This window comes from Saccostrea echinata, unplaced genomic scaffold (genome assembly GCF_033153115.1).
Source record: "Saccostrea echinata isolate AGI-Se365-2 ecotype Australia unplaced genomic scaffold, CSIRO_AGI_Sech_v1 ptg000033l, whole genome shotgun sequence".
Lineage (NCBI taxonomy): Eukaryota > Metazoa > Mollusca > Bivalvia > Ostreida > Ostreidae > Saccostrea > Saccostrea echinata.
The window spans coordinates 12368634-12381426 of record NW_026889782.1 but is presented as its reverse complement, the minus strand read 5'-3'; the positions used below and the strand labels follow the sequence as shown (position 1 = coordinate 12381426).

General features: G+C 32.0%; 1 protein-coding gene across 1 annotated transcript; it reads left to right on the top strand.

Annotated features, from left to right (window-relative positions):
- Positions 1-1503: 1503 nt before the first annotated feature.
- Positions 1504-3361, top strand: LOC133199109 (perlucin-like protein). The gene is made up of 5 exons (XM_061334982.1): positions 1504-1528; positions 1890-2060; positions 2247-2320; positions 2533-2635; positions 3123-3361. Exons 1-5 carry the CDS (start codon positions 1504-1506, stop codon positions 3359-3361), a joined length of 612 nt encoding a protein of 203 aa, XP_061190966.1.
- Positions 3362-12793: the final 9432 nt, after the last annotated feature.

The following is a 12793-nucleotide window of genomic DNA, read 5'->3' as shown; positions in this document are numbered from 1 at the left end:
GAAACATTCCTTAACTTGAAAAGTGCTGCTGCTTTCCTGAAATTGAGAGCATTACTTAAAAAATAAATAAAATACATGGTAAAGGTCACATATATTTCGACTAGAGCCAAATAACTTGAAATATAAACTAATAAAATGCATATTCTATTTAAAGCAGCAGCACTTTTCATAAACTACAAGTTATATAGATATAATTTATCACTAAAATTTTTAATTCTAACTAGGGTATGCCCTTGCAATATTGAAATTTGTTTATGTCCTACATACAGTACACATTACATGCATTTATCACGTGACTCTCAAATAACGTGACAAAACTAAATTCCGTACAGAGCGGGGTATACAATGTTATTTCAATTAAAATCAAAGTCATAGCGGATAATATAGTAGCTTTACAAAAATAAATTCGGTTTAAAAAGGTATGTATTTATAAACGTTTATATTCGGTTGATTTCTTCGTAGTACGCCTTAACAGTCCTGCGAGAATCAAGGCGGTGACAGATGCGCAAGGGAGAGATAGATGATGATGAGAATTTTCGAGTTTCATTTCCGGGGTTATACCGTCATATGAGTTTCCATAACTCATGAATTATCACTGAAAATCAAATAATATTTTGTTTACTTGTTGATTGAAGATGGTTTTAAATGTTAGATTTCAATATTGGAAAATATGTTCGAAAAATAACAATAAATCTCTTCAAAAGATTATCCTGCGTGTCTTTTTTCTTTTAAGTTAATATAAACATGCATGACACTGAATTCATATTCATGTACAATTAAATAAATTCTGTAAACATATGCATTCATATGGAACACCACATAAAATTAAACACTTAGATTATCTCTTAGGTTTGAATAATAGAAAATGCTAACATTATATAACATTGTATAACTTTGATATTCCTATGAAAGCATTCATAAAAAAGAGTTATATCCTTTAGCTGAAAAAAAAAAACGTCATTAATAATTGCTTGATTTAATGAAAAATACGTAAGCTTTTAGTTTGTGAGATTATTTTCATTTACATGAAACAAAAGATAAACTTTCAACTTAACTTTTAACTACATGGACATTATACAAGTTATTGATTAACATAGTTCTATAAATTTCCTTTTTTTTTCATTTCACTCAGTTTTACATATATGCTCTTTACCGATAATCAATGAAAAAAGAATAAAATGTCGGAAGAAATTTGTATTTTACTCACTTATACTAATTAAAAAACACCCAAACTTCCATTCTCCATTCAAACACTTTTTTTCACTCACTTTAAAATCCATTCAAAATCACAATCATACACGATAGATAATGTACGAAAACAGACTTGAAATCCTTAAATCTAGGAAATACACCCAAATTAGTAAACTCAGATAATAGACAAGGAACAACTAAACCCAAGATATTCTGTCTTCTCAAACAAAACAAGATCGGCATGACCAGTCCTGAAAAAATAACACAGTCCTATTAAGAGATCCCCCCCCCCCCCGAATGTCGACCGTTGAAATGTCACTGACAGGTTACTTGATAGGTAACTGACCTTTCCAAGTCGTTACTATAAGAAAACTTATACTAAATAATGCTTGAATAATTCCTAAACAAATATTAACCTAGCAAAGCATAAAATATAAAATATAAAGAATAAAATACACGTACTTAAATAATACATTCCTGAAATATAAATAAATTAAATATAATTTATTACCTGCAAATATATTACAAAAAATATTTTACCAATAATAATACATATATATACATGTCAGATTTACACAAAATCAAACAATGCTAAAAATTATAAACATTCTTCAGATATAAATATTTAGCCTTATAAACGTCCTGCTATGAAAACATATGGTCAGTTATGTGCATCTGTACTTGCTTGCTATTTGTAGACTGTGGTATTCCTTATGTAGAGGGAGCTGATATAAATAGTTCAGACAGATGGGATGCAATTGGGATCCGGAGACAGATGCATCTGAAATGTTACAAAGAGTTTAACCTAACCGGATCCGGGCTTTTCAGTTGTCCGTCGAGTGGAAAATGGATAGCGGATTTAAGATGTGGTAATATTCAAATAATATTTAATATTAATGCAAAGAATTCAACCTCAGTAAGTTTCATTCCTTGAGATCGGTACTATAAGTACAGATAGATATTGACCTGTGAAAAACAAGTGAAGAATCAAAACCCACAACCATTTGTGCTATTTTGGATATTTTTTGTATGGTTCTTATCACCCACTTTGACAGATTCTGAATGGAAGATTTATGAAGACAACATATACATACTCCAAGAATTGCATCTTAATTGGCAGCAAGCCAAGGTACGCTTTTGCATCGTTCGTATTTATATCTTCTATTTACTTCACTTCAATGTACCATTTGTTTTTAACATTTTTGCTTTTGGAAATTTAATACAATTTTAAAATTCTAAATGTATGCTTTTTGGTTGATATTATTTTGTTTCTTAAAGCAAAATATTTTCATCTTAAATAATTGACCTTTCATTTTTTAACTTACATAATGGTATTGACAGGAAAAGTGTGAAGAATATCAGGCGTATTTGGTAGAAATAAACTCAAAGAATGAAAATATCTGGATTACAGAGAAACTGGTGAATCCATTCCACGGAAAGCCGAGTAAGAACTAACAAATCTTTTCCATAGAAATTGAATTTCTATCTAATTAACTTAACATTTTCTTATCAGAATTACATCATCAGCTCACCGTAGCTGAAAGCTCAAATGAAATTTTCTGATCAAAATTTGTCCGTTCTCTGTCGTCGTTGTCGTCCTCATCGTTGTAATAAACTTTTTTTAATAAGTTCATCTTCTTCATAACAACTAGGCCTTATTTAAACCAAACTTGGCACAGAGTACCCTAAGGTAAAGGGGATTCAAGTTTGTTCAAATGAAGGGCCACACCTTCTTCCAAGGAGAGATAATTACGAAAAAGTCAAAATTGAGTGGGGTCATTTAAAAATCTTCTCAAAATCACTGGGCCCGAAAAGATGAAACTTATGTGAAAGCTACTTGACATAGTGTAGATTCATGTTTGTTCAAATTATGACCGCCAGAAACATTGGGAACTTTTTATTAAGTTTTCGATCTTTCTAAATTCTGACAGATAGAATTACTGTTTTCTGGATCGGTGCCAGTGATATAAAGCAGGAGGGAAGTTTTACCTGGAGCAAGAGCAAGACGTTACTTAAAAATACAGATTACACAAACTGGAACAGAGGAGAACCAAACGACGCTGGTAGGAATGAGGATTGCGTCCTTTTATCACTGGATTTAAAAGGAAAATGGAATGACTTTCCATGTAAATCGAAGCTTCCTTTTGTTTGTGAAAAAGAACTGAAATAATTCTAATGAAATCTATACATTTCTTTAAAGTTTGCAGTTTTGATTTTTTAAAATAATTTTATGTTAAGTTTGGTCAGTTTATGTTACAGTCCCTGAAACGTTCTACTTTCCCATTTTTCCGTTCGCTCACCGTTCGTTCACCGTTCGTTCAGCGTGCGTTCACCGTTCGTTCACCGTGCGTTCACCGTTCGCTCTCCGTTCACAGTTTTGCGTTCACCGTTCACCGTGCGCTCGCGTTCACCGTTCACAAAGCGTTCAGCGTTCGCTCTTCGTTCCGTTCACTTTGCGTTCACCTTGCGTTCAGCGTTCACCTATCGTTCAGTTTTCATTGCCATTCGGAACTCCGAAGTGAAAGGACTTATCTTTTTGTAGTTAAGGAGTTACAGTTTTTTTTTAATTTATTAACTAACATATCGTGTTTGAGGAATCATTATTTCATGAGGAAAAATATCTACGATATATATTTTTATTATTTTAACTTAGCTGTTAGGTTATTTATTAAATTACTCTGGAAAATAAATGTTGTTACAAGCACATTCTGTACCTATGTAGAACGATGCTGAAATATTAAAGTTAACTAAGGGCAATGTGCAAATACTTCAAGCACTGCAACATTTTGTTGTTTTGTTAAAGACGACAAATCATTAATGGAGATATAATTATTCAAGTCAAATAATTACGCAGCAAAATTACGAAAATATTTAATTCTAATACTTTTTTTTTCAATTACTACGGAAAATATAATAGAACTAGTACTAGTTCTGAGAGTTATACATAGTACTGCTTATATCCTGTTAATTTATTATCTTTAGAACGAATTAAATTGATAGTGTGGTTAAAGGAAATATTTATTTAAAATGTAATGCACTACAGAATTTCTCTACTGTAATAAGTAAAGTATATAGTTATAGAGAAAAAAAAACTTTCTTCACCGTAACTTAATATGTTTGCTAATCGATATGATTAATACCCCCCCTTTCCCCCTAAATCGATGACTTAGTCAGTACCATATTTCCAGAATGTTTTAATTAACATTTAAAAAAAGCTACGGTCTTTTTTAGAAAAAAAATTTCAGTCTCAAAACAAACATGCATCTAAAAAAGTCACAAAACAATAGTAGATCAAAATGTACACGTGTCGGCGGTGGTATTTGAAATTGGCAGAGAGTATGTTTCACATTCAAGTGTTAATGCCTAATGTATTTTACTAATTTATTATTCAAATGTTGGAATCAAATCTAGAAATGATAAAAATAAATGTTATAACTTGTTGGAAATACTCGCACTTCGTCTTCGATGTGACGAAACTTTCACACCTGCACAGTGTCGAATGATTTTGATTGACAGGACAAGCACGTGGACTCCGTGTGAACTTGAAGCAGGAAAATAAAAAAACAAGTATGACTGTCAAACAAATGGATATGATTTGTTGATAAAAAAAAAAAGAAGTTACTTTCACTGTCTGATATATTTAGAAAAAAATTTCCGAGTTTTTGTTTGATATAGGTACAAACATTTGGTGAAGCCTGAAAGGAGGGGGGGGCTAAAACTGAATATTACTCTCTCTCTCTCTCTCTCTCTCTCTCTCATTTGTCTGTTTAATAAAAACTATAATACCATATTACTTAAATATCAAGTTCTGAAAATTGAATTTATAACAAATAATATGAATATGTATTTTTGCATCATCATGATCTTGTTCGAGTATAATCACGGCCATCTAGAGATGCATGTAGACGTCTGCTCAAAAAATCATAATGAAAAATAGAAATGACACATAATATATTATTGTTTTAAATATTTAAAATACGAGCGTATAAATGCAATTAATTTTTTTTCATTACTTTACACGAAATTGCCTTGACACGGAGATATATATATATATGAATATAAGTTACAACCGCTTTAATTCATTCTTTAAATCATAAGATTTCTCTGATTTGTTATCAACTAAGAATAAACATTTTTATTTTCCAACTAAAAACAATATCTTTTATACTTCAGCGTTCGGCAACAATTGCAATGTTTTAATGCTATAAAAATCGTGTGATTAAAAACTTAATGTGCATGCATCGTCTTTCTGAGGACAATTTTGGAGAATTTATTTATTGACTTAATTATTCATTCATTTATTTGTTTACTTATTTATTATTATTATTTTTTTTTTTGGCACCTGACATTATAATACAAGAAAATAGTTTCAATGCAAGGAAAAGATCAGAGGCATTCCGAATATATCGTTCATCTTGCGTTCACCGTTCGTTCACCGTTCTCTTTGCGTTCGCGTTTGCGCTCCGTTCGCGTTCTGCGTTCGTTCACCGTTCACACATCGTTCACCAAGTAGCGTTCAGCGTTCACACATCGTTCACTCACCGTTCGCTCTGCGTTCGTTCAGCGTTCGTTCACCGTTCGTTCAGCGTTCGCTCACCGTTCAAGTGGGAAAGTAGAACGTTTCAGGGACTGTAATCTGTCACCAATCTATAAAAAAAGGTAATGGAAACTCTGTTATTAAATGAGTGAAGTTAAGCAGCATTGTCTATGGAAATGTATTCCATTTCTTATGGCTCTCAAGCGATAATCGTTTCACAAATACCCAATTTTGGGAAAAAAAATGGATATACTCCTCATATATATAATAACGAAGTATGTATTCGTAGTTTCCCAGCCTATTTTGAATCTCCTGTTGTCGTGTTTCCTCTGATACATTCATTGATGTATTGATTGATTGCACATAGAGTAGAAGAACGGTGCTAACTCGCCATTCATATCAAACTTTTATTTCATAAAGTTGAAATGCTAAAATTAGAGTTATTTTGCTACCTTTTCTATCTTATCATATCCTTTATCTTTAAAATAACCCGTTCTTGGAAAGAATACTAGATTACAAGACCATTTATATGTTTAAAATTGAATGATGCTTGTATATTAAGAAGCAATGTGTAAGTTTTCATAAATAAATTAGTAGGTATTCTTGCTATTTATTTTTGAGAAAAAGAAGAGAAAGAGAAGGTTCTGTAACATGAGTCTCAGCACTATTGTAGGAACTTTGTGAAGGAGATCACTATGTCCTTTCAAGGTTGGAATTTCTTTCAAATGTTTATATGTGCCTTTTTCTAATGGGTCTCTAAAAATATATATGAAAAAAATAATTAATAAACAATATTTCAATTAAAGTTAGACTCATTAAAGTTTTGACTCATTATTACATATACTGGTTTTAAATAACATCAATAAGAAATAAATCAAAATATGTTCTTAAATGGCAGTACAGAAAAACAGTTCACTCTGTAACACCTAAATGGCACCTAAATATCCTTTGTAATTTAAAATTGCTAAAAGGAATAATGTTAATATTTTTTGTATTATTTCAAATGTTATCGTGCAAAATTCTTAGTTTGATCACTATGGCTACAGGCAACTATTCAGGTTTATTCGACTTTTTATAGATAAAATAATGCAAGACGAATCATTCGGCAAACACCCCGTCGATGACCCACCACCAGATCGTTCAAGTGCCGATTTAAATGTTTCCTCTCCTTGATTTAAATAAACCAAACTCAAATAGGATCGGTTCGACTTTTCCGGATTTGGGGTATCTATAGGCATTAAATATCTCCAATTGTTTAAAATCCATTTGATTTAGGTGATCTTTAACGTGATTTCAAATTAGATATATCCACCAGTGTTTAACTATTACCAACAGAGAAGGATTTGGTAATATTTTTGTATTAAAACAGCACAAGGGCCCATTCTCTATTACTTAAGAGCGCTTGTTCTTTTATGATTTGGATAGTCTTAACATATTGGCACAATATAAAGATATACATATCCTTTTTTCCTGTAGAAAGATTTCATACAGTCAGAGATAATTTAAGGACAGGTTGGTTACTGTATATACTGGCTGACAAGTCGGTTCGCTTGTCAGTCGACTGCATTTTTCGGAATATTTTCTAGGAACTTGCCACTGACCCCCTTGTAAATCGGAATGGTGTTTTGCCGGAATCTGTTGACAATGAAATATGTGGAGATAACGAACAGTATTTGAGCTCAAAAGTCCATTAAACATTACAAAATAAGAGCAGAGCAAAGACGAACCTCTAGGACATCACAAGTGGGATCAGGTGCCATGGAGGAGTGAGCATCCCATGCCGAACAGTCACAACTGCCGTTTACTCCTTGTCATGATCAGGAAATAACGGAAAAATCCGTCGATAATTCAGTGTGTAAATAATGGCCTAACAAATAGTATGAAAAAGGTCAGTCAGCATTTGACTTAATGGTAGATCGTATTTGCTTGAAAGGTCATTGTATTGACCATAGAACTTACGAAATGATGACTTTAAACGAGACTGCTGATATTCTTGTTTCATCAACTTGTTTGTCAGTAACTTACCTCGATTAAGAAATTGTTCATACATAGAGCATGCTCTGACGTATCGAATAAACTGAGAGATATAAACCCCGTATGCAGGTGATAAGGGTATATTTAAGAAATAAGGTATTATTTTTAAACATCTATCGGGATATAAATACGGGTTGGTCACGAGATCAAATTCCATAAAGCCCGAAGAGCTTTATGGTAAATTTGATCTCGTACCAACCCGTATTTATATCCCGATAGATGTTTTAAAATGATACCTTATTACTTATATTTACATTTGTGACTTATTCATATTTCATATTTGCCTGATTATAATCTTTAACGCCTGAAAAGTTTTATTTTTCAAACCCAACGGCACGTGTTTGATCCACTGATTGCGCGTCTTCCCTTTATGACGTCACTGAGAAATTACGTCGAACGTTTATGACGCGAGGAACCCGTGTTTATACGGATATAGATACGCGTTGCTTTTGATAGTGTTATATAAAAGAAAACATTTGCAAATGTAAATATTGCTGCATAGGTAAGGGAAGTTGACGATTGAAAAGTTAAAGCCATTTATGATTTGCCAATGACCAATGATTACCAATTTCAGATTAATATTCTATTGTATTAACATATGTTTAAAAAGTATGTTTTGGGAATGACATGAATTTTTGATCGTTTATCAACAATTTAAATAAATATGAAATTATTAAAGTCAGTAAGCACTTGTGTTTTATGCATATGGAAACCTTAGATCTTTCTTTTCTGACCTAAGAATCTTTAGCTCAGATCTTTACAAACGATGAATGCTTAATGTAATGCAAAATTACTACAATTCCTCTTCCAGAAAAATACTGATGTATCCAGGAATCGGTCATAAGTTTAGGTTTAAAATTTGACTGCCGACTTTTAGGCGAATACGCGGGTATTTTAAGACTACACCCAGGTAATCTAGCATGCATATGCAATAGGACTTCAGAGTAAGCTAAATGACTATATGACGTGAACTTTACAGAAAACAACTTCTTCATTTGTATAAGTTAAGATAGATTTCGAGTCGTATAAATAAATAAATAAATAAATAGAAACACTCAAAATACCATTTCAACTACACACTGTCATTTTCTGGATGGTACAAATAACAAAGAATTTGTCACAGGGATTAAATTCCAAACCCATGACGTCATATCTGTTGATCAAATATTTACGGAGTGAAAATGAAACGGAATGAAAATTCATGTAAACAAATATATGAAATAGGAGTTGAATGGCATATACAGTAAATATCACGTGTGATTCATAAGGTATTCAAGTTTAAGAGTCAGGTAAGCTGATTTATTTTCATTACTTTTTCTTATATTAAAGATATGGAGTGCTTCGACATCCGAAAAAACCTTTTCTATGTCGTTCATAACAACACAGATGCAAAGTTGAACACTACGCCGAATACTTTGAAACCTAATTCTTGTCAATATAGAGAGCTTGTGTACTACACTACTTGGAGAATGCTGGTAGAATCGTGTGGTTAACATTAATTTATGGAAATTCTTCGATCGTATGTACAAATTGTGAAAACAAATTGGTAAGGATTCATGCAAAAATGTCGAACTAAGTAATTACTTCTGTGATAAGATTCTAGAAGCACATTTCATGGCCAACAGATGTTTTTACATTATTATTTTACAAACAGAAATTAATTATTAAGTATCCCCGGGTTAGTGTTGAACTTTTCACTTTTCATTAAGGCATAATTTTTCTATTTATAGACGTCACATGATGCCATCAGGGTGGAGTGCTTACTTTATCCTAAGACTCATTGACGTCTATACAATAGATAATATTAGTAAATATTTTATTCTTGGCTTCTCTGATTTTTAATGATAAATTTTACAAAAAAAAAATGTGTGAATTTGCTGATTAATGATCTAGGTGCTGCCGTAACATATCTGCGGATATATGGTACTTGTACATTTGAAAAAAAAATACCAAGACACATTTACGTATGTTCTATGTCAATGTATGGACTGACGTTTTGACAGGACAGTGTATATTTATATACTTGTCTTTTCATATTCATTCTGTCATTTTTTGAAAAGTGATCAAAAACTTTTAAAAGTTGTTGCAATATAGCATATTATGAACATACTTATACAATGTAAATTTAATTTCTTAAGTGTGTTATGGTGTTTATATACCACAATGAGGCAAGAATAAATATGTTCATTGTTGTGAATCAGTATTTTATCCTATAGATTATGGTTTGCCCCATCTGGAAGGAGCTGGTATGAATAGCTCAGACAGATCGGATGGCATTGGAATCCTGAGACGAATGCAATTTAAATGTCATCAAACTGGACCCAGAGCTCTGAAATGTTTTCAAGCGGAAAATGTATATCGGATCTAAATTGTGGAATTACACAATAAATCCTACATTAAAAAAAAATCAGCATGAATAAGACATATTAATTGCTGCACTTCAAAACTATTGATCGGTACATATACGTAAAGAATAATATTGGCCTTTTGACCTCCAATTCTCTGGGGTCCAGTTTATGCCCCTTGTTCACAGACTAATGTTTTGTTTCTAGGTTGTTTTTATGCCCCCGTATCGAAAATTCGCTGGTATAAATTTTTTGCCCTGTCCGTCCGTCTGTTTGTTTGTCTGCAAAAATTTTAACATTGTCCATAACTTTTGATTGGTTAGAGCTATGGCTTTGATTGGTTGGAGCTATGGCTTACATAATTCACATGTGTATTTCTTGGCCATAACTTTTGAACGGTTGGTGTTAGGGCTCTCATACAAATTCTATCCTTCTGACGAGACCTTGTTTTGGATACTCACAACTTTGACCCTTTGACCTTGGAGTTTGAATTACTTTTCAAAAACTTTAACCTTGGCCATATCTTTTGAATGGTTAGTGCTAGGACTTTCATACTTCACATATGTAATTCCTGTGACAAGACCTTCTTTTGGTTACAAACAACTTTGACCTTTTGACCTTAGAGTTTGACCTTCTTTTTGAAAACTTTAACCTTGGCCATAACTTTTGAAAGGTTGGTGTATATTTCACAAATGTAATCCTTGTGACAAGTCCTTTCTTTGGATACCATCATCTTTGACCTTGACCTTGGAGTTTGACCTAATTTTGAAAAAACTTTAACATCGGCCATAACTTTTGAATGATACGGCTTTCATATTTCACATTTTATTTATTGTGAGAAGGCCTTTCCTTTGGCACTATTAATTTTGACCATTTTACCTTAACCTTGAAATTTGACCTACTTTTGAAAAACTTTAACATTTGCCATATCTATTCAATGATTGCTGCTAGGGTTTTCATATTTCACAGGTATATTCCTCGAGACCATAACCTTACTAGGGTACCAACATACCAACATGTATTTGATTTGCATTTGAGAAAGTTTAACATTTGCTATAAGTTGCCAGACGGGGGCATCAATGTTTCACTAACACATCTTGTTTTTTAAAGATCGATCAGTGTTCATTATCTTCACCTTTTTCACTGTATAAGACGAGCTGAGAAGTATAGAATTACATGTATTTGTGTTATTTTCTATACATATTATTTAAATATGTTTCTAATCTCCATCTTTCTCAGAATGGAAAATTTTTGAAGAACACACCAACTTACTCCAAGCATCGAATCTTACTTGACAGGAAGCCTAGGTACACTTTTTGCAAAGACCAATGTTGTGTCATCGAATTGTTTTTCTTTTATGTATTATTTGGAGTTAAGATTCGTGCCTTTAGGAGATTAAATAGAATTTTGACAATCTAAATCAATGCCTTTTTGTTTGATTTTTTTTCCTCATGAAATATTGTCTGTATATTTCGTACTAAATGTGTTATTGACAGGAGGTGTGAAGCATTTCAAGCATATTTAACAGAAATAAACTCAAAGAGTGAAAATATCTGGATAACAGAGAAACTGATGTAACCCTCTATCGGAAAGCCAAGTAAGAATATAATATTTTAATTCTGGTGGTAACGCTCATTTGATTAAAGAGAACAAATAATTTATTTTCATCGTATTACCTGTTTTGCCTTCGACGCAAGATGACTGATGTCAAAGTAATATTAATCAGCTTGAAGTTGCCTTTGAATTTTGCGCAATTTGAAGTCATTTTTTTTTTAGGAGAAATTGTCTTTTGTACACCCCATAATTGAAAAATTGCATTATAGGAATACATTTAATAGCTACCCAAGTTACACTTGTATAATCTGGGCTGAAACAATTTATGTATAAAAATATAAATAATTTGGGTATAAAAATGTATAGAATCACTGAGATCTTTTAAGAATATAGCTAAATCTTTCTAATCTTACAGAGGAGGTAAACAAATGGATTTCTTATCAATGGATTTGGAGCCAGTGATAGAGAAACTGAAGGACGTTTCATCTGGAGTCAAAGCAATACACTTCTTAATAAAGAAACATATTTAAACTGGTACAGTGGGGAACCAAACAATTATAACAATGAGGATTGTGTCGTTATGTCACATTTTTAACGGAAAATGGAATGACTTATCATGTGCAGAAAAGCGCCCTTTTGTTTGCGAAAAGAAATTGAAATAATATTCATAAAACCTCGACATACGAATAAATATTACCGATTTGATATTTACAATTAAAGGTCTGTCATGTTTAGCTAGTCTTTATGATCATAGAGGATGTACAATTTAAATTCCTTCTAATGAGCTGAAATATGTACTTGTATACTGCAAACACACTTTAAATCCCTTTATTTTGTGTGTTTCGTTTGATTACATGTCTGTTTTCAAAAACAGCGATAACATCATTTATTTCTAGATTTTATCAGCTATGGTTGAATTGTAATATTTAAATGTTATGGTGCAGCTTAGAAGATCCTATTCAATATCAGCACAACCATTTCTTGAACAGTTTACCAGATCTTAATATAAATCATTAAACCAATGATAAACCATAAATCTGAAGCATTTTTCCTTTTCATTGAATATTTACACAAAATCCATTTGTATTTTTAATGGTAACTTTTATATTGTGCAGTTTACACTTTGTGAAAG

Bases quoted from the DNA above. Each gene is read 5' to 3' on its own strand.
- LOC133199109 (XM_061334982.1), top strand. From the start codon at position 1,504: ATGTCACTGACAGGTTACTTGATAG. The intron at 2,061-2,246 runs GTAATATTCAAA...CCACTTTGACAG, and splicing joins GATAGCGGATTTAAGATGTG to ATTCTGAATGGAAGATTTAT. The intron at 2,321-2,532 runs GTACGCTTTTGC...TGGTATTGACAG, and splicing joins TTAATTGGCAGCAAGCCAAG to GAAAAGTGTGAAGAATATCA.